Source organism: Apodemus sylvaticus, chromosome 14 (genome assembly GCF_947179515.1).
Source record: "Apodemus sylvaticus chromosome 14, mApoSyl1.1, whole genome shotgun sequence".
In the NCBI taxonomy this organism is placed as follows: domain Eukaryota; kingdom Metazoa; phylum Chordata; class Mammalia; order Rodentia; family Muridae; genus Apodemus; species Apodemus sylvaticus.
In genome coordinates this window covers 33315177-33337876 of record NC_067485.1, presented here as the reverse complement: position 1 = coordinate 33337876, position 22700 = coordinate 33315177, and the positions used below count along the sequence as shown (strand labels likewise).

At 41.4% G+C, this 22700-nt stretch overlaps 1 protein-coding gene across 6 annotated transcripts in view; it reads right to left on the bottom strand.

Moving 5' to 3' along the window:
* LOC127664694 (serpin B6) overlaps window positions 1-22700 on the bottom strand; it is a 53691-nt gene that overhangs the window by 16707 nt on the left and 14284 nt on the right. For 4 of the 6 annotated variants that reach the window (XM_052156817.1, XM_052156816.1, XM_052156818.1 and 1 more), the window contains exons 5-7: window positions 21317-21459; window positions 17600-17755; window positions 16785-17304 (exon numbers count right to left, since the gene is read on the bottom strand). The exons of the other annotated variants lie outside the window; for them this stretch is intronic. In XM_052156817.1, coding sequence (XP_052012777.1) covers window positions 16900-17304; window positions 17600-17755; window positions 21317-21459 — 704 coding nt within the window. In that variant the 3' untranslated portion in view covers window positions 16785-16899. Of the gene's footprint in view, window positions 1-16784; window positions 17305-17599; window positions 17756-21316; window positions 21460-22700 lie in introns of those variants that run through there. 6 annotated transcript variants of the gene reach the window in all.

Genomic DNA, 22700 nt, shown 5'->3' with positions numbered 1-22700 from the left:
TAGACATCAGATGCAGATGGTCTGGGGAAAGTCCTAGGTCTGTGAAAATACCCCCGTCTCCACTAGTGGCATGTTCACTCAACTCTTATCTTTATATTCCAGTGAGTTATTTTGCTCTCGTTTTAACAAAAGAACCCAACAATGCCAAACCTTGCATACCTTGTTTGATTGAAGAATTTTAATGTTTTTCATTTATCACATTTAAAACCGAGGACAACTTTATAACTCTTTTGTACGTAGCTGTTACATGTAGGGCAATCTGTCTTTAAGTAGGGATAAATTACTCTTGGACAAAATGATCCTAGATAGTTTTCCCTTCAAGTCAAGCATCTTGTTGTTTAAATAAACTTCTTGTTGAAAATGAAAAAAAAAAAAAAAAGGAATGTTACTACAGGTTCAGGCAGGTAGTCCAGGATAGCTCACTAGTGTTGAGAAATGACAAGGTCTGCAATGTGTTTCCAAGTCTCTGATCTCAATCCTTAGGCCACTGGGTCATGAGAGAACAGTGAACTGAAAGATGTGACTATTTATAGGTTAGTTTGGAGGTCTGTATGTCTAGTTTCTGTCAAAATCAATGTTGTCTCTCTATTGTATACAACTCCCTTAAAAATGTATACTCTTCTCAAAACTGATGGAGCATATGTAGAGAAAGGTTCCATTGTAAAGACATAGAGAATACAGGCAAAAAACAAAGGCATGCTCCTAAATTGTACAGAAGAAAACCTAGAATGGTGGCCCATGAGGTAATCCCAGCAATGCAGGAGCATGAATCACAAAAATTCTCATGAACTTGAAGCCAGTTTTGTCCATGTAATAAGTTCCAGACCAGTCAAAAGGAGAAAGTAAAAAGTCTTGTGGGTACAGCTCAGGTACCTTCAGGTCAGTCTGTAATGAAACATCTACACACACACACACACACACACACACACACACACACACACACATACGTCCCGTTTGAATTCAGTGTTCACCTTCAAGGCCAATGTGAGAGGAGAGAAGGGTTACAAGAGCCTTACCTTCTGAAGCTCTCCTCTGGGTGTTACTGGGATGCTTAAAAGAGATTGAAGACAGTAGCTCAAGTTAACTCTCTCCCTTCCAGTCCACAGTCTTCCAACAGTCTTCCTCTGAGCCAAACCTGCCACGAGGCAAAAGTCACCTTGTTCTGAGCACACACACATAGCCATCCCAGAACATCCTCAGCAATGCAATGAGCAGGTAAACACTGTAGCAGGATAACAGTTGTCTCGTTGAAGGCTACTTTTGTTTCCTTCTTTTCCTTTTTCCCCATGCCCCTACTCTGCACTTGCACTGCACCTGAAGCTTTATGCATTCCACGCGAAGTGCTGGACCACTGAGCTGTACCCACAAGGCTTTTCACTTTCTCCTTTTACTCTGAGATTGGGTCTCACTAATATGTCCCAGCTGACCAATGGCTCCTTCTGTGTTTCAGGCAGGCCCCAGTTTTGGATATTCTCTCCTCAGTCACTGGGATTACAGGCCTGATGAATGACCCTGCTATTGCTGAAAACACTGACACCAAGCCTCAGACTATGCGGGTGTTGAATGGGTGACTGTTGTTCTCAGAGGACTGACAACCATGAGGAGCCAGGAAGATTGAGTGACAGAGGCAGACCACTATCACTTCCTCTACAGTATATCTCTTTGCCAGTATACCTCTTGATCCCCAAGATACCCCAAACTGAAATCCTTCGAGAATATTCAACCTACGTGCTGTCAGAAAAGACAGTGCCTCTCCCTGACACACATAGAGGATGATACTGGTAAGGACAGAGTGAGTTGAGTCATGAAAATGACCTCACTAGCAGGCAGGGAAAGGCTGAACCAGATGGAGGGATAGCATGGTCAAACCAGCAGAGGCAAGGTACACTCAACAGTGGCCTACCACTATGGAACCCTAGGCTTTCGGGGTCTTACTGGCATCTGCCCAGAGGTGCTGAACTTTGGGAACAGTTTGGGCCCTCAGCTGCTGTCCACTTCCAGTGTCTACTCCTTCCAGAGAGCAGGCACAACATCCAGCACGACAGGGAGGGCCTCTGCTGGAAGGGCATTCCCAGTCTAGAAGTCCTTATTACCAGGCCTCATAGCTAAGCCTGGAGCAGAAGCTCTCACCCACCAGTTGGCCAAGACCAGGAAGCCTGCCTGGGACACAGGATTTCTGGGTCACTAGCCTTCTTCAGTGTGAAGGAATGGAGCTTTGACTCAGGAGTCTGGAGCACCACAGGGCTGGGGTCAGGTGATAAGGTTGGAGGTTAGAGGCTCAGAAAAGCTGAGACCAAACAGGATGGGGCTGTAAAGACAGGGGCAGGGACTAGATTGTAGGCTAAAGGGCTGAAACTATGCATCTGTGAGAGAAGACCAATCTGCTAGTTCTTAGCCCAACAAGTTCTTTATTTCCTCCCATCTCTAGAGGGATGTAGCATTATCCACTCATTCTGTTTCCATGAGAGAGTCCCTAACAGCACACAAAGCCAAGGCGCCTAGCATCTCTTCTTCAGCACTAGAGCAAAACCTTATCTGAGGCATGTGGAAGGTCAGCCTCAAGAGGCTCGAAACTCCATGACTTGTGCTTAGGGAGAGGGGTCTTGTTGTCGAGCCACCCCAAGTCAGGCTGCTTGGGTGCTGACATTTCCTGAGTCTGTGTCCCAGCAGGTGGGGGACCTAACCCCATCACATCTTATCTGATGACACTCCTATCATTTCCAAGGGACCCTCAGTTCTGCCAAGGTATCACTAGTAGGCACAAGCCATTGTCACTGGTTTTTGAATGGCCTTTACTGACAGGCTAGCTTTCTTCTGTCACTTCACTGTACTTGAGCCCTTTACTCGACCTTAGGACATTTTTATAGACATTTATAAATAAAACAAACTGGTCTGGGAATGAATCTCAGTGGGTAGAGGGTTTGTTTCCACAAAGTAGGCCCTGGATTTGATCCCCAGCAATGCATAAAACCTGATAGGATGGTGAGCTTTAATTTCCAGCTTAATACAATCAACAGTTTCCTGTGAAGAGACTCTCAATGAGAGACTGTCTGTGTTAGGATGACCTGTGGGTATGTCTCTTAGGGGATGTCTTAACTAATTAATATGCCCACTGAGGGCAGCACCATTCTCTAGGCAAGGGTTCCTGAACAATGTAAGAATGAAGAAATTGCCTGAGAACAAGCAAGTTGGCAGCAAAGGTATGCAATTATCTACCAGAGCAGAATTAATAAGAGGTTTAATAAAGAATCTGTATTACAAGCAAAACAAATGCAGAAAGAAAATTCTCAGACTCTCCCTCCTGAGATGAAAGGGCGCCATTTTATATCAGAGGGGAAGCTGTTCAATCTTAGGTCATGGACCATTTGTATGATGTCATATCTGGGTAAACAGGAAATGTCCATCTTATTATTCTGATAAGTAATACATTTACAGGGGTCATTAAGGGATCCCATTATGCACAAGGTAACATGAGTTACAGGACCAGGCTTAAGGTAAATTAGGTTCTGCTGTTGAAGCAGGGGAGGGGTGGAGGTGGGAGGGTACTTCCATTTTGTCTCTACAATATTCCCCTGACAGATCAGGAAGGATAAGTCATTGATGAGAAGAGTTGTTGGGGCCTGACTGGCACTGTTGGTCTGTCATACAGGTGTAGGACATTAAGGCATGAAAAGTTGGGTGCATTTTGGAGAAGGGGAAAGGATAGTTATTACAGACAGCACTGTGATGTGGTTTCAGCGGTGTGAGGCAGGCACTGATGCTGATGGTAGCAGATGATATTCCTAAAATCATGCCATCTACAGTTTAATGACCTGTAATCTATAAGATAGCAATCAAACTAAAAAAATAAGGGAAAAAAGAAGACACATGCCAGAGAATAGATCCAGGCTGGACAGTGACCAGGAGAGCTGACCCCTTGGGCCCTCCAAGAGCTGCCAATTCTGTGTCCTTCCATAGGAATGAGTTTTCTGAGATATGCTGCTTGACGATTGCCCTCACATATCAAACTTCTACCCAACCTGTAAGCAGGTGAATACCCACCTCTGCAGTCATTTATAACTACTTATTTATTCTGCTTACACACGGTATATTCAACCTGTTCAGAATCAACCAACTTCTGAAATAAACAGAGTTAAATCTTACTATACTTCGGATTTCTCAAGTAATTAACTCCTACAATCTCAGATGAACGCACAGCCTCAATTGCACCATGTTCCCTGTTTCCCTTTTGTGAGCCATTTATTCCTAACTTAGAACAATGTATGATGTGGTAACAAGACCTAAGTCATTTACTGGAATCATCAAGGTATTAAAAACAACAGCCTCTTCCAAAAAAAAAAAATGTTGGAAACAACCCCTAGGTAGAGATCCATTGATAAGATCCAATGTGCAGGTTTCTTTGCTGTTCTGAGTCACAGGGCCAAAAACAAATCCCCTTGTGAGGCTCCTATGAAATCAATTAAGACAAATTTCCCCAGTGCTTTCCATTACCATATTTGCAGCGCTCTTCAATAGAGGAGAGCCCTTGTTCTGAACTATTAGATTAGAAAATGAAAGGCCAAAATTTGTCTGAATGAGTCAGGCCCATTTTTTTATATGCAGTACTGCCACATTGTTATTACCTACAGTTTGTTGCTAAAATTACTTAATTCCAATCGGGGGCTCTTATCCTAATTTTGGTTATTTAATTCACAAATAAAAGATACACATGACCTTTAATTTATAATAAACCTTTATCAGCACTAAATCTTAGCAGATATCTACTCTCTATGCTATTAGAATCTACTTTCCTATCAATAACCTGGAGTTATTACTTACTATGTTCAATCTGGAGTGGTCTTAACTCCAATTGGCCAGCACTCATGACCATGTTTTTAAGATTCTTACCCCATGGTGTCTTCTCCTCTGTCCACCTCCCTCTCTCTCCATTTTGGTCCTCTCAGACTCCGAGCTTGGGAACCCCAAACCCCACCTATATTTCTTCTGCCCAGCTATTGACTGTCAACATTTTTATTTAACCTATAGTTATAAACCAAGGAGTAAAGTCACATTGTATAAGGATTCTCTTGTTTGTGGGAGCAACCTGGCCTTGGGGGGCAGTATTTATCATTACAATACATATCAAAACATCAAATCTCAACAACAGTTTGTATTGCTAGTGATTGGTTGACAGGAACAAAGTATGTTATTCCAGATGCTGGTGCTTTTAGTATGTCAAGGGCACCATAGTTTTGATGTTTTATGGGGCAAAAGAGTCAACGTGGTCCTGAAAAGCCTCAAAAAACATTCAGATGTGGTTTATGAAAGAGCCTCAGAAGATAGGATTAGGCCCACATGCCAGAGTCAAGGTCTCTTCTTTTTTTTTTTTTTATTCGATATAATTTATTTACATTTCAAATGATTTCCCCTTTTCTGGCCCCCCCCCACTCCCCGAAAGTCCCGTAAGCCCCCTTCTCTTCCCCTGTCCTCCCTCCCACCCCTTCCCAGTTCCCCGTTCTGGTTTTGCCAAATACTGTTTCACTGAGTCTTTCCAGAACCAGGGACCACTCCTGCTTTCTTCTTGTATCTCATTTGATGTGTGGATTATGTTTTGGGTATTCCAGTTTTCTAGGTTAATAACCACTTATTAGTGAGTGCATACCATGATTCACCTTTTGAGTCTGGGTTACCTCACTTAGTATGATGTTCTCTAGCTCCATCCATTTGCCTAAGAATTTCATGAATTCATTGTTTCTAATGGCTGAATAGTACTCCATTGTGTAGATATACCACATTTTTTGTATCCACTCTTCTGTTGAGGGATACCTGGGTTCTTTCCAGCATCTGGCAATTATAAATAGGGCTGCTATGAACATAGTAGAGCATGTATCCTTATTACATGGTGGGGAATCCTCTGGGTATATGCCCAGGAGTGGTATAGCAGGATCTTCTGGAAGTGAGGTGCCCAGTTTTCGGAGGAACCGCCAGACTGCTTTCCAGAGTGGTTGTACCAATTTGCAACCCCACCAGCAGTGGAGGAGTGTTCCTCTTTCTCCGCACCCTCTCCAACACCTGCTGTCTCCTGAATTTTTAATCTTAGCCATTCTGACTGGTGTAAGATGAAATCTTAGGGTTGTTTTGATTTGCATTTCCCTAATGACTAATGAAGTTGAGCATTTTTTAAGATGCTTCTCCGCCATCCGAAGTTCTTCAGGTGAGAATTCTTTGTTTAACTCTGTACCCCATTTTTTAATAGGGTTGTTCGGTTTTCTGGAGTCTAACTTCTTGAGTTCTTTATATATATTGGATATTAGCCCTCTATCTGATGTAGGATTGGTGAAGATCTTTTCTCAATTTGTTGGTTGCCGATCTGTCCTCTTGATGGTGTCCTTTGCCTTACAGAAACTCTGTAACCTTATGAGGTCCCATTTGTCAATTCTTGCTCTTAGAGCATACGCTATTGGTGTTCTGTTCAGAAACTTTCTCCCTGTACCGATGTCCTCAAGGGTCTTCCCCAGTTTCTTTTCTATTAGCTTCAGAGTGTCTGGCTTTATGTGGAGGTCCTTGATCCATTTGGATTTGAGCTTAGTACAAGGAGACAAGGATGGATCAATTCTCATTCTTCTGCATGCTGACCTCCAGTTGAACCAGCACCATTTGTTGAAAAGGCTATCTTTTTTCCATTGGATGTTTTCAGCCTCGTTGTCGAGGATCAAGTGGCCATAGGTGTGTGGGTTCATTTCTGGATCTTCAATCCTGTTCCATTGATCCTCCTGCCTGTCACTGTACCAATACCATGCAGTTTTTAACACTATTGCTCTGTAGTATTGCTTGAGGTCAGGGATACTGATTCCCCCAGATTTTCTTTTGTTGCTGAGAATAGTTTTAGCTATCCTGGGTTTTTTGTTGTTCCAGATGAATTTGATAATTGCTCTTTCTAACTCTGTGAAGAATTGAGTTGGGATTTTGATGGGTATTGCATTGAATCTGTATAGTGCTTTAGGCAAAATGGCCATTTTAACTATATTGATTCTACCGATCCATGAGCATGGGAGGTTTTCCCATTTTTTGAGGTCTTCTTCCATTTCCTTCTTCAGAGTCTTGAAGTTCTTGTCATACAGATCTTTCGCATGTTTGGTAAGAGTCACCCCAAGATACTTTATACTGTTTGTGGCTATTGTGAAGGGGGTCATTTCCCTAATTTCTTTCTCAGCCTGCTTATCCTTTGAGTATAGGAAGGCCACTGATTTGCTTGAGTTGATTTTGTAACCTGCCACTTTGCTGAAGTTGTTTATCAGCTGTAGGAGCTCTCTAGTGGAGTTCTTTGGGTCACTTAAGTAGACGATCATGTCGTCTGCAAATAATGATAGTTTGACTTCCTCCTTTCCAATTTGTATCCCTTTGACCTCCTTATGTTGTCGAATTGCCCGAGCTAGTACCTCAAGTACAATATTGAAAAGATAAGGAGAAAGGGGGCAGCCTTGTCTGGTCCCTGATTTCAGTGGGATTGCTTCAAGTTTCTCTCCGTTTAGTTTGATGCTGGCTACCGGTTTGCTGTATATTGCTTTTACTATGTTTAGGTATGGGCCTTGAATTCCTGCTCTCTCCAAGACTTTAAGCATGAAAGGATGCTGAATTTTGTCAAATGCTTTTTCAGCATCCAATGAAATGACCATGTGGTTTTGTTCTTTGAGTTTGTTTATGTAGTGGATTGTATTGATGGATTTCCGTATATTGAACCAACCCTGCATTCCCGGGATAAAGCCTACTTGATCATGGTGGATGATCGTTTTGATGTGTTCTTGGATTCGGTTGGCAAGAATTTTATTGAGTATTTTTGCATCGATGTTCATAAGGGAAATTGGTCTGAAGTTCTCTTTCTTTGTTGGATCTTTGTGTGGCTTTGGTATCAGCGTAATTGTGGCTTCGTAGAAGGAATTGGGTAGTGTTCCTTCTGTTTCTATTTTGTGGAATAGTTTGAAGAGTATTGGTGTTAACTCTTCTTTGAAGGTCTGGTAGAATTCTGCACTGAAACCATCTGGTCCTGTGCTTTTTTTGGTTGGAAGACTTTCTATGACTCCTTCTATTTCTTTAGGCTTTATGGGACTGTTTAGATGGTCTAGTTGGTCCTGATTTAATTTTGGTATTTGGTATCTGTCAAGGAAATTGTCCATTTCCTCCAGATTCTCCAGTTGTGTTGAGTACAGGCTCTTGTAGTAGGATCTGATGATTTTTTGGATTTCCTCAGTTTCCGTTGTTATGTCTCCCTTTTCATTTCTAAGTTTGTTAATTTGGATACTTTCTCTGTGCCCTTTGGTCAGTCTGGCTAAGGGTTTATCTATCTTGTTGATTTTCTCAAAGAAACAGCTCCTGGTTTTGTTGATTTTTTGTATGGTTCTCTTTGTTTCTACTTGATTGATTTCGGCCCTGAGTTTGATGATTTCCTGCCTTCTACTCCTCCTGGGTGAAATAGCTTCTTTTTGTTCTAGGGCTTTCAGGTGTGTCATTAAGTTGGTAATGTATGGTCTCTCCATTTTCTTTTTGGAGGCACTCAGGGCTATGAGTTTTCCTCTTAGCACTGCTTTCATTGTGTCCCATAGATTTGGGTATGTTGTGTTTTCATTTTCATTGTGTTCTAAAAAGTCTTTAATTTCTTTCTTTATTTCTTCCTTGACCAAGGTGTCATTGAGTAGAGTATTGTTCAATTTCCACGTGTATGTGGGTTTTCTGTTGTTTCTGTTGCTATTGAAGACCACTTTTATTCCATAGTGATCAGATAGGAGGCATGGGATTAGTTCTATCTTCTTATATTTGTTGAGGTCTGTCTTGTGACCAATTATATGGTCGATTTTGGAGAAGGTACCATGAGGTGCTGAAAAAAAGGTATATTCTTTTGTTTTAGGATAGAATGTTCTATATATATCTGTTAAATCTAATTGATCCAAAACTTCAATTAGTTTCATTGTGTCCCTGCTTAGTTTTTGTTTTCCTGATCGGTCCATTGAGGAAAGTGCAGTGTTGAAGTCCCCCACAATTATTGTGTTAGGTGCAATGTGTGCTTTGAGTTTTAATAAAGTTTCTTTTACGAAAGAGGGTGCCCTTGCATTTGGAGCATAGATGTTCAGGATTGAGAGTTCTTCTTGTTATATTTTTCCTTTGACCAGCAAGAAGTGTCCCTCAGAGTCTCTTTTGATGACTTTGGGTTGAAAGTCAATTTTATCTGATATTAAAATGGCTACTCCAGCTTGTTTCCTGAGACCATTTGCTTGTAAAATTGTCTTCCAGCCTTTTACTCTAAGGTAGTGTTTGTCTTTGACCCTGAGGTGTGTTTCCTGTAAGCAGCAAAATGTAGGGTCCTGTTTACGTATCCAGTCAGTTAGTCTGTGTCTTTTTATTGGGGCATTGAGTCCATTGATGTTAAGAGATATTAAGGAATAGTGATTGTTACTTCCTATCATTTTTGACGTTATTTTTTAAATTTGATTGCTTAACTTCTTTTGGGTTTGATGAAAGGTTACTATCTTGCTTTTTTCACGGTGAAGTTTCCCTCCTTGTATTGGTGTTATCCTCCTATTATCCTTTTTAGGGCTGGGTTTGTGGATAGATATTGGGTGAACTTGGTTTTGTCGTGAAATATCTTAGTTTCTCCATCTATGGTGATTGAGAGTTTTGCTGGATATAGTAGTTTTGGTTGGCATTTGTGTTCTCTTAGAGTCTGCATGAGATCTGCCCAGGACCTTCTAGCCTTCATAGTCTCAGGTGAAAAGTCTGCTGTGATTCTGATAGGTCTTCCTTTATATGTTACTTGGCCTTTTTCTCTTACTGCCTTTAATATTCTTTCTTTGTTTAGAACATTTGGTGTTTTGATTATTATGTGACGGGAAGTATTTCTGTTCTGGTCCAGTCTGTTTGGAGTTCTGTAGGCTTCTTGTATATTCATGGGCATCTCTCTCTTTAGGTTAGGGAAGTTTTCTTCCATAATTTTATTGAGGATATTTGCTGGCCCTTTAAGTTGTAAATCTTCACTCTCATCTATGCCTATAATCCTTAGGTTTGGTCTTCTCATTGTGTCCTGGATTTCCTGGATATTTTGGGTTACAAGCTTTTTGCATTTTGCATTTTCTTTAACTGTTGAGTCCATGGTTTCTATGGAATCTTCAGCATCTGAGATTCTTTCTTCTATTTCTTGTATTCTGTTGTTGATATTTGCATCTCTGTCCCCTGATTTCTTCCCAAGGCTTTCTATCTCCAAAGTTGTCTCCTTTTGAGTTTTCTTAGTTGTTTCTACTTCTGTTTTTAGATCCTGGATGGTTTTGCTTAGCTCCTTCACTTGCTTGTTTGTGCTTTCCTGTAATTCTTTAAGAGATTTTTGTGTTTTTTCTTTCATGACCTCAGCCTGTTGACCAAAGTTCTCCTGTATTTCTTTAAGAGATTTTTGTGTTTCGTCTTTCATGACCTCAGCCTGTTGACCAAAGTTCTCCTGTATTTCTTTAAGTGTTTTTTGCATTTCCTCCTTGTTGGCTTTTGTATTCTCCTGGATTTCTTTCAATGATTTTTGTGTTTCCCTTGCAAGGGCTTCTAACTTTTGATCCATTTTCTCCTGAATGTCCTTCATGTGTTCCTGTACCAGCATCATGACCAGTGATTTTAAATCCAAATCTTGTTTTACTGGTGTGATGGGGTATCCAGGACTTGCTGGTAGAGGAGAATTTGGTTCAGATGTTGCCATATTGCCTTGATTTCTGTTAGTGACGTTCCTGCGTTTGCCTTTTGCCATCTAGCTCTCACTGGTGTTACTTGGTCTTGTCAGTGCTGGACTCACCAGTGCAAGCTGCCCCTTCCCTGTTGGCCTCTGGTGCACAGCTTACACTCTGTACTGCCTGTAGACGGGGTGCTGTTGTCCAGGCTGTTCAGATCCCAAAGCAGGCACCTGAAGGCTCCCGCTGGGGCCCGCAGGATTTATTGGAGCACACCGACTTCTCCCAGCTGGCCGCCCGGAAGCCCCCACTAGCCTCTTGACGGACCTGGAGATGTGGCAGCCACCCAGGCTGATCTCAGTCTGACCGATCTCTGGAGCCCGGGATCAAGATGGAGGTGAGTCTCTCCTGACTGGCGGGAAGCCGAGTTCTCAAGGTCTCTTCTTTTTAAATTTAACTTTATGTGTATGTGTATGGATGTTTTGCCTATGTGTATGTCTATGCACCACATATATGCATCCCTATGCACCACATGTATGTATTCCTATGCACCACATATATGTATGCCTGTGAACCACATGTATGTATGCCTGTGAACTACATGTATATATACCTGGGTTCTACATGTACATATGTCTGTATACCACACGTTGCCTGGTGCCTTCAGAGGTCATAGATGGCCTCCATTGGATTCTGAGTACTCCAAGAAAGCTGCCAGTGCTCTTAACTACCAAACCTGTCAGCAAACCCAGGCTCTCTTACAACTCTCTGATGGAGAAGGGTTCAGAGCAGAAGTCTGCTACCAGGCCCTCTGATTCCCCAAAAAGAGACAAAAAGGTTTTAGGGATCAGAATATGTGTATACCAATACCCCCTCTGATGTATACTGATTTCTGAAGTGAGATATCATATACATGGAACTTTGATAGCTAGAGGTTCACAGGCATTGTTCTGTGGTCTGAGTAGTTCTGGTCTGGAGTCTAATGCTACATTCCTAGACTTTTTGCTCCTATCAAAAACAAATAGAGGAATGATTTCATAGGAAAAAAAAAAAAGGATAGAGGAGACCCAAGGAACAATGGGTGTGGGCCGAATCTAGCTTCTTTTCAGCTAGAATTGGACAGTCACAGATTAGGGTTGGGCCTCATGATCTACGATGAACACTGTCTAGTACCTGCTGGTCTCTGGGACAGAAGCTTGTGTTTACACTAGTACACCAAGAGGCTGCTGCCCATACGAGTACAGTGTGGGTGGCTGGACAGGATCCTGGGAGAATTGGATTGGCATCCAGACTAAAAAGGTGCCTACATATAGGAATAAGTCAAAGCAATTATTAAAGGAATACCCATGAGCATAGGTTATGATGTTTCTGAGAATTGTTTTTTAAAAAAAAAAAAAGATAGCCTTTTCTTTTTTCTTGTTTGTATAGTATTTTTTTCTTTTTTTAATTTCATATATTCTTTATTTACATTTCAAATGATTTGGAAGTGATTAAGCAAAGGAGATGGAGGGTAACTAGAAGAGTTGATGACAGAAAAAGCATCGATAAATGCCAATAAGATTTGAAGATTTGCTTTTAGAGGACATGGAGGTTCAGAGTAAAGATGGGTTTTAATAGGTTAGCAACAGATTTCATTGAAGGTTACCTAGTTAAGTAGTTTCATTTTAGATCCCAATTAAGTTATATACAGAGAAAGGTAATAAATAAATGGAATGTTAAACAGAACTAAGTAGCCAAATATAACTTGGTTTTGAATCCATAACATTTTGACTTTTCACATTTAGAGAATATTGATGAATATGTCCCAGAAGGTCACAGTTAGATGATTAGATCATAGAGTAGATCAATTCCTAACTTTTTGAGGAACTACAAGCTGATTTTCATACCTCCTGTGCCAGTTTGCACAACCATCAACAGTGAGTAGGTATTCCCCTTTCCCACATCTCATCAGCATTTGTAGTCATTTGTCTGAGGGTTTAGCTTTGATTTTTGTTGTTCATTCTGACTTGTAAGATGAAATCTCAAAGCAGCTTTAATTTTCACTTTCCTGATAGCAAATAATGTAACATTTTTAAAAATGTTTATCAGCCTTTTGCATTTATTCTTTGAGAACCGTTCAATTCCTTCTCAATTCTCAAGTTTTAATTGTTGGCCTTCTTCCTATCTAGGGGTTTTCATTCTTCATATATTCTAGATCCTAACACTCTGTCAGAAGTGCAACTGGTAACCGCTTTTCTATTCTGTAAGTTGCCACTTTCCTTGAATTAAGATTTCCTTTGCTGAACATTGGTTTGGGGGAGAAGGGAGTAAAAAACTTTAAGGTCGTTGTTTCCCTCATTTCCTTATTGGCATGTTTGAATATAAAAGGTAATTTCCATGTATTAATTTTGTATCCTGCTACTTTGATAAAAGTGTTTACTATCTGAAGTTTTCTTATGGTGTCTTTAAGATCTTTTATACATAGAATCATTGCTACATCTATGAGATGGTTATGTGGTCTGTGTCCTTTAGTGCATTTATGTGGTAGATTATGCTTATTGCTTTAGTATGTTGGACCTCCCTGCATCTCTGGGATGAAGCCAAATGATCATGATGGATGATCTTTGTGATGCACTCTTCAATTTGCTTAGCAAGCATTTTATTGTGATTTATTATGTCTATGTTCATCAGGGAGGTTGGACTATAACCAGTTTCTGTCTTTCTGTATTTTCTTTTTCTTTCTTCCTTTTGGTCTAGTTTTGATCTCAGGATAATATTGGTCTTATACAGGGAATTTAGAAATGTTCCTTCCTTTTCTATTTTGGAGAATAGTTTGAGGAGCATTTGTGGCACATTTCTTCACAGAACCCACCTGGGCTTACCTTAGCTGGAAGAATTTAGTTACCGTTTCCATCTCATCGTTTGTATATACTTATATTATGTACTTTATCTTGAGTTAACTTTGGTAGGTAATATAAATCTAGAAATTCACCTATGTCTTTTAGATTTTCCAGTTTAGTAGAATACACATTTTTTTAAAGTACATCCTCATGATTTTGAGTTTCCTCACTATCTACAGTTATGTCTCCCTTATATCTTTAATTGTATTAATGTAGATCCTCTCTCTTTCTCTCTCTCTCTCTCTCTCTCTCTCTCTCTCTCTCTCTTAATTGACTAATAGTTTGTCAGTCTTCTTAATTTTTTCAAATAACCTATTGTTTCCTTGATTCTTTATATTTTGTTTGTTTCTATTTCATTACTTTTACCCATGAGTTAGGTTATCTTTTCCCATGCTCTTTGGGGTTGTTGTTTGTTCTTGATTTTCCAAGGAAATCAAATGTGTCACTATTAATTTGACATCTCTCAAATTTTTGATGTAAGTACTTAGTGTTGTAATGAAGTATTTCCTCTTAGAACTGTCTTATGTCTCATAGGTTTGAGTAGGTTGTATTGTCATTTTCATTCAATTCTAGGAACTCTTAATTTCTGTATTGATCTCTTACTTGACCCAACTGACATTCGGTGTGTTGTTGAGTCTTCCATGGGTACATGTGCTTTCTGTAGTTTGTATTGGTAGCCAAGTGAAAAACCTTCCTCAGGACCTATCAGAGAATCCACAGTAACAAAGACTTTTGTGATTCTCTTTGTGTCTTTGTTTATACATATTCTGGGGCATGTGTAGTGTTGTGTGGGGGTGGGAGGGATGTGTGGTGATGTGTGTGGGGGGGGGGGTGCAAAAAAAAACCAGTGTGTGCACATACAGGTGAGAGGCAGAAGTCAAATCCAAGTACTATCCTACAGTTTATATAATGGTTTATAATAATAAATAACTTTTGAAAAGGAGTCTCTGAGCATGCCTGTGAAGGATTGTATGAGGAATACTCTTTCCACTATTATGCTAACTGAAGCAGCATACTTTTATAAAGCATTTTTACATTGCCTTTGAGTATGCTATTCATGTTCCCATGCTTTTAATGTGATCAGACAGAATGAAAGATGTTATTTCAATTTTCCTAAATTTGTTGAAACTTGCTATGTTTCCCAATATGTCATAGATTATGGAGACATTTCCATGGGTTGCTGAGAAATGTGATTCCTTTAGTATTTGCATGGAATATTCTTTCAGTGTGTGCTAGGTCCATTTAATTTGTGTCATTAAACCCCAGTTAACTCAAGATGGCTTTGATACTTGATCCTTTGGCCTCTATTTCACAAGCTGTGGAAACATTTGTCTGTACCCTCATGCTCAGCTTTTCCAGTTGCAGGTATTTTGTCATAGCAAGAGGACACTGAGAAACAGCGAGCACCAAAAGCAGCAAGCCTTCCTCACCATTTCTTCACATCAACTCATAACTTCCATGTGTCTTAGTGTTACCCAATGATACTGTCCCCACAGCAGCATCAGTGAAGTCAGAAGGGATCCTGGCTGCTGCAAAGCTGCACACAGGTCACGGAAAGTGTTTCCTTCCATCCTTTAAAATTCCGAGGTGACCCTTTCACACAGACCCTGACCCCTTTAACTTCTTCCCTTCCTCTTAAATGCTTCTATGTATTTCCAGAAAGTGCCCAACATGGCTACAGAAACTGTCACCTTTTATTTGTAATACTTATCATTAAATAGAAAGTCACCTGGTGTTTATGTGAATTATTAAAGACAAGCTTTGCCATTATAGGCAGTTAGGGGAGTGGCAACAGTGATTGGGGTCAATGCTAATAGAGTTGACATCCCCCAACCACCCAGTTGACAGCAGTGGACAGTTTACAGAGTCAGCACTACTAATGGAACAAAACTTAATTATCTAAGGCTAGCAAGAATGCCTAGCAAGAATCTCTGAACTGTTTTAACTCTTACGTGGCTGGTGAGAAAGAAAAGGATAGAGAGGTCATACTCTGGCCAGGCCTGACCACCTGTTTCATCAATTTCACAAGTATACATACATACTTACATACATACACATATACCTACATACATATGTATGTACAGACAGACAGGCAGACATATATACATATATACATTTGGTGGATGGAATAGAGTCCCAACAGCCATACTTTGTTTTTTCTCTCAACCTTTTTATACCTTTAGAAAAAAGTTCTTTATAAAATTACCTCATATATAAAATTTTATACCAAAGGGAAGTAAGAGAAGGATGATGTCAAGAGTAAGTACAAAGCAGTGTTTCATTCTATAAGCTCATTATAAGTTCAAAGCAACAGTTTCACATGGCCTTGTGAAATATCATAGTGCATATCTGTGGCTTCATCCTTAGACCGATCTAGAATGAATGTTTTTCCTTGATTACAAATTTGTTTCAAGCCTATTCCTCTTCTCAGAGCAATTTGTGAAGGCTCACTGTATTCCTTATAATCCAGCCTTTTACTTACTATTCTATGTCGAGAGTGCACATTCTATTCTTGATTCTAACTTTATTACATCTTTCTGGAAAAAACAACTAAAACCATCTCCTTAAACTTTCTTCCTAAAATTATTTGAATTCTATAGTCATTAATTCACATAAACATCATTAATTCATGTAAGTTCACCTTCATGTTGATCTGTAAGAAATCTGCCCAATAAAGTGGGCTAATGCCCAGGAATCACTGAACTATGTAATACTGGAAGGAGAAGCATATGAGCAGTGGGAAGCAATCCTGACACAAAGTCTCTGGGGCTGTGCCTCTCCAGAGCACACCCACTGCAGCCATGCAAAACAAAAGGCCATCTCCAGAAAACTCACTATCTTGTCATAGCCTTTTGTAGATGGTTTCTGTCAGTGAATGACCTCATGTTTCCAGCCCCTGGGAGAAAGTGTTAGGTAAGTATCTAAAGATGCTTATGTGTCTAACCATATGACAGGGGACACAGAGATATGGGAAAAAGGAGCTTTCCCTGCTGTCCATTCCTTGAAGCTTCAACTTGCTGGCTTTTTTTTTTCCACTTAAAGTGAAATGAGATCCTGATGCTACCAAGGAAAAAGACAGAAGAACACATGGCTGCCTGTGTTGGCAGCCACAGGGCCCTGCAAGCAGGGATGAGCTCTGTAGCCAACAACACCACAAATCCACAGGAGTGCAAATCCAGATCCTAGAAAAAGCCCTCCCATGAGGCAGACAGACACTCAGTTTGGAAGGTGGGGTGCCGTAAAGCCCTTTATTTCATAATTGTCATTGCACTTATGGATAAGGTCACTTGGGTCACAGGCAAACCATGGAGAGTGGATAAAAGACTGACAGGAACACCCTTTCCTCAGGGAGAGGAGAGCCGGCCACAGAACAGAATCCCATTGGTCTTAACATGCTGAATGAAGAAAAGGAAGGGGCGGTCGGCACAGAAGCGAGGAGTGAACCTCATGCATCTCAGCATCATGATGGCCGCTGTAGCAGCTGCAGCCTCTGTACCCTCCTCATTCACCTCCACAAAGGCCTTATGTATGGCCTTGGACAGAAACAAGCCTTGCTTGGAAGACATTCCAGAAAAGTCTGCCCTGCCTGCCTCAAAGGCATCAGTCATGCCCAGCTTGCAGAGGACATCCTTCATTTCATAGTTCTCCTCCAGTTTAAACTTTGGGAGAAATACTTCTACCTCTTCTTCGTCCATCTTGTCCAGCCTCGTCCACTCTACAAAATTCTTGTAAGTTATTTCCTTTTCCACCTAGAAGAGATGTGAAGACATTAGGACAATTCTGTCACAACAGGTAATCAAAACAATAGGGAGATTCTAACACTGCCCAAGGAAGTGTGGCTGGAACTCATTATGGTAGCTGGGAAGGGCTAGGGAGCAACTCTGTTCTGTTTACTAAGCATGCTCTAGGTCCTGGGTTCCACCACAGCCACATACAAATGGAAGATTAAAACATGATCATGGGAGCCTAGTAGGGCTTTCCCAGCACAAACCCAAACACCACTGTTTCTCCACCACAGCTCCATCAAGGCCCCATGATCCTTACCGTACTCAGTTCAATGTGTTCGTCTGGAAGCATGATGATCATGTTCAGCTCATTGCCGACATAGGGAAGCAACAGAATCCTAGTGAATATCTCTCCAATATAGGTCATCTTAAACTTAGACTTCTTAAACATCATTTGCACAGGTTTCTTCTCATCCTGTAAAGGAAGGATAAATTTTAAGTTGAAAGGAGACACGAGTGACACAGTGGCAGATTCAACCAAAGGAGCCAGGCCTTGAAACTAGAAATACTTGCTTTTGTAAACTGTATTTTATATGTATGAGTGTTTGCCCTGCATGCGTATACATGTACCACATGACTATGGGCATTTAGTGCCTGTATATTTCAGAAGAGGGTATCAGATCCCTTGGAACTAGAGTTATGGATGGTCATGAGACACTGGTGGGTACTAGATTTTGAGTCCTCTTGAAGAGATTCCAGTCCTCTTCAAGAACAACATACGTTTTTAACAGCTGAGCCATCTCTCCAGCCTTGAAAGCATATTCTTTAATTGACTTCTAGAATACTTCATCAGCCTCTCAAACACAGGTTTAGACCTTACAGGACCCCTTAGGCCCATTTTTCAAGGCTTGGTCCTCAATGTACAAGTTCAGTAGGAGATAAATCTTGTTTGTTGAGTCTCATTTTGTGGCTCTAGTTGATCTAGAACTTGCTACAGAGACTAGGCTGGCCTTGAACTACCTTTCTCTGCCTCCTGAATTGAAGGTGTTTGCCATTGTGCATGGCATAGCGGTGGAAACTCTAATAGGTGAAGCTTAGAGGGAGGAATTTATATCATTGAGATGTGCCCTTGAACAGAACTGAGGAATCCTGGGCTTTTTCCTGTCTTTCACTTCCTGGTCTTGGAATGAATCATTTTGTCCCATTTCCTGTTCCTAGTATTCCATTCTAGTACCCTCAAAACAGGGCTCAAAACAATGCATCCATCTCATCATAGACTTAAACCCCTAATACTGAGTCAAATAAACCCTTTCTAGTATTAAATTGGGTATCTCCACATTTTAATGACAGAAAGCTGACTGACCCAGTTGCCAAACACCTGTTTTGTGCTAGGCCAACAATTCTGTTCTTTTGGGGTCTCATTTATTCTCATGACTTTGAACATAATTCTCAAATTCACTGTTCTAGCCTGAACTTCTCCTTGAACAATGGAATAATTATTTTATAGTCTATTTGACTCCTGCACTTTGATATTCTTTTTTATAGCTGCTCTATCTACAAATCTTACTCATCCTGAATGACAGTGATATCTTCCTTCCAGTTGCCAAACCCATTTCATGTTCTTGACTCTAATCTTTCTCTCATACCCTGGTTTGACTCATTACAAAACTGTATTGTCTATATCTCTGAATTTTAACCCAAACCTGACTTTGCTTTTTAAAGAGACTGCCATCAGCACAATCCTGGGATGCTGTAATGACCTTCTAGTCACTGACCTCAGCACAGCTGCCACAGATCCCAGCACAAGGCAAGTCACACCACCCTGCTGTGGCTGGATAACATTTTGTGGGACTACTTACCAGGAACAAAGGCTAATTAAAATCCTTCAAACATCCCGGAATAATAAGGAACAGCCCACCCTGCTTCCTATTCTACTTTACTCTCTTCTTTGCTCATTTGTAAATGAGCTGTTTGTAGTGTTGTGGTGTGTAAATGAGCTGTTTATAGTGTTGTGGTATGTAAATGGGCTGTTTGTAGTGTTGTGGTGTGTAAATGAACTGTTTATAGTGTTGTGGTGTGTAAATGGGCTGTTTGTAGTGTTGTGGTGTGTAAATGGGCTGTTTGTAGTGTTGTGGTTAACTAGATTGTTTCTTTCTCCCAACACACTGGTCTGCAGAACCTGGAACATGCTTCGTATGCTCTGGTGTTTGCTCTCATGCCATCTTACAGTGCAGGGTTCCTCAGCAGCTCTCACTGGATCTACACTCGAGCACAGCATCCTGCCACCACCTCCATGTATCTCTGGAGCCTCCCGCAACCACCATGTTCTTACCTATACTTATCTCAAGTTTCCCTCTCCGGACAAACAGAGCTTCATGAGGGCTGGCACACTCAGCCAGTTAGTGCCTGATATGCAGTAGGATCTCAAGTGATCTGAAGTAGTGATCTGGAGGCTATAGTAGCAAACTAATTCTGTTTATAATTTAAGTAAATATCCACAGAACAGAAAATCTTGTGCCTTTGGAGGCATGGCCTCCAAAGACACAATCCATATATATGGATTACCATCAGCAGCTGCTGTAGCCACACAGTGGTCTGTGTCCTGGTGTACAGACAAGGAAACAAGGCAATGCCTCTTAACTCTGCATCTAACAGGAACCACAGTAAGTAGTTCCACTTATGTAATATATGGGAAAGATCTCAAAAAAAAGGGGGGGGGGGCTTTTTGCTTTCAGTCCTATGTCCTTCCCTGTGGACTACATCAGGATCAAAGCTCTGCTGTCAGCATGAGGAAAAACATCCCATGCTAAAGGTGGCATAGCAGGAAAGGAGAGCCAGCTCCCAAGAAGATCACTCTATGCAGGCGGCCCCAGGCTCCACCCGTTCCTGCCCTCCTATGTGGGACAATGAACCATGCCAGGAAACTTGGTAAGTCTGAGCAGGTTCAGAGTCCCCCACACCCAGGCACCCACCTGAGACAGTAGCCAGGTCCCTGCTCCCCACCAGAGTCCTGGCCTTGAACACATATCACAACTGGACCCATGGTCATGTAGATCAGAATAGAGTTCTCCATGCTAATGAGGTATCTAGAGGGTTTAGCCAATAAGCTTCCCTTCCCAGACATTCCTTCCTACAAACCATATTTAATCTCTGGTCTACCCTGAAAAGGTGGTATGCACCCATTTTCCACGACAAATAGTCAATAAACAGTATGGATAAACATGGACTCTCTTTCATCAAGAGCCACCACGGGGAGCATGGAGAAAGCCTTCATCTACAGAGCCACAGCCTAAGTCTCCCACAGAAGACCTCTCTGTGCTCCCAGATAACCACCGCTAAGCTAAGAACAATCACTGAGAAGCTAAGCCTGAGTTCCCCCATCCCACCCCCAGTCCCAGGCGAGTCCTCAGCCCACAGGTCCACTCTCTTCCCAACTCCCCTGGACCCAGCATCTGCATGTCCAGGATTATGGGAACCCTGAGCCTTGGGCTCCTTCTCGAAGGCCTGAGGGGGAGCCAACCATAAAGGCACTCATTACACGGCTATCTGCTCTCAGCTGTTTTTCCAACTGGGTGAGAGATTATTTTCCTTCTATATTGTTTTGTAGCAAACAACGTGAGGTATGGTCCTCTTGAAGGATGCAGGAGACACAAGATAGCGCTTCAGGGAAGACACACTGAAAAAAACGAGCTGTGCACAAGGAATGGGCCGCATTCGGGGCCACAAGGAGCCTCATAAACCACATCTGGAGTTTAGATTTTCCTATTTTCAAACTTCCGTGACAGACCATTTCAAGTACACTGCAGCACTCTGCCATCAGGTTTGGACTCAACATCTGCCAGCGACAGCATAGCCCATGACAGAAGCAGGGCCAGGACTGAAACTAAGTAGCCTATGCCCATCATCGCCACATGCAAAATGAGAAGGGAAGAGAAGACCCTAAGGCTGAGAGAAGATCCTGCCAGAAAAGCTGCCCAGAGCCTCTTTATGTTTTAGATCTTGCCCAGGAGTCTCTTAGTTACTGCACTGTGGTTACCTTGCTGACTTTGAATGGCATCTCCCTGGTGTCCTCTTTGTTAAACTCTTCCTCCCACCTTCCTTTGAAGTAGATGGCATTCACAAGGATTAGCAATGTGTCTGAATTCACAGTACCTGGAGACAGCAGCTCTTTGATTTTATCTGAAAAAAATAAATTAAAAAAAAAAAAAACAAATTAAAGACTTGTGATGGTATGGATAAGAATGGGCCCCAGAGGCTCATATAGTCACATGCTCAGCCTCAGTTGAACAGTTTAAGGATTAGAAGGCACAGCCCTGAGGGAGAAGATAAGTAGTTGGGAGTGGTCTTTAAGATTTCAAAAACCCACAGCAGCCCCCACCCTTCTCTCTTCCTGCTGCTTGAGGATTAGGATGTCAAGCTCTCGGCTACAGCTCCAGCGCCATGCCTGTCTGCGTCCTGCCTGCCAAGAAGATCATGATAACCCTTCTAAAACTGGAAGCGAGCTCCCAGTTTGATTCTTTCTTTTATAACAGTTGCCTTGGTCATGGTGTCTCTTCCCAGCAACAGGACAGTAACAAAGACAAGACCCAACTAGCTAGCAGAGGTGGCTGATGCAGCCAAGGACTGACAGGTAGATAGCGCCACCTGCTGCTCTGCTCAGAATCGTGCATGAGACATTTCACTTCTCAATATAGAGACATTTAGCCTTCAAGCAACAACCTTGACATCAACAACAAGAAGACATCTTTTTGTTTTTTCAAGATTGATTTTTTAATTATATTTGTGCATGTGTGTTTGTGTCCACATGTGTGCTGATATCTACAGAGGCCCCAGGTGTTAGATCCCTGCAACTGTAATTATAGGAACTTGGCTTGGGTGTTGGGAACCAACCCAGCTCCTCTACAAGTGCAGTTTGTACTCTTAAGGGCTGAAGTATCTCTCCAGCACCAAAGCCACACTCTTTAAAAGTGTTACAGAAGGGAAAAAAAAGCAGATAAGGTTCTGGTAAGAAAAGCTTCATTGTTCAAATAAACACATAAAATGTATGAGTTGATGCAAATTGTGCAGTTGGAATTTAAATACACTTGAGCTGGAAAGAGACAATTGTTAGCTACAACTTTAAGAAAGAAACTTTGGGCTGTTTTCAAATATTCTGGTTATAAATTCCATTTTAAAATATTTGAAGTAATAGATATATTTATCTTGATCTGAATATTAGAGAACACACATAAAAATCACAAAGAACCTTGTCAATATACTTATTTATGTTTCAGCTTAAAAAGGAATTGAAAGTAGAATAGCAGTTATAAATGGACTTTACAAGAATAAAGCAGTCTACGGGCACAGGAAAATGGGGGCTCAGCCCAGCATCCGCAACCATGCTACATAGCTACAGAATGGGAGCACTTCACCCAGAGAGG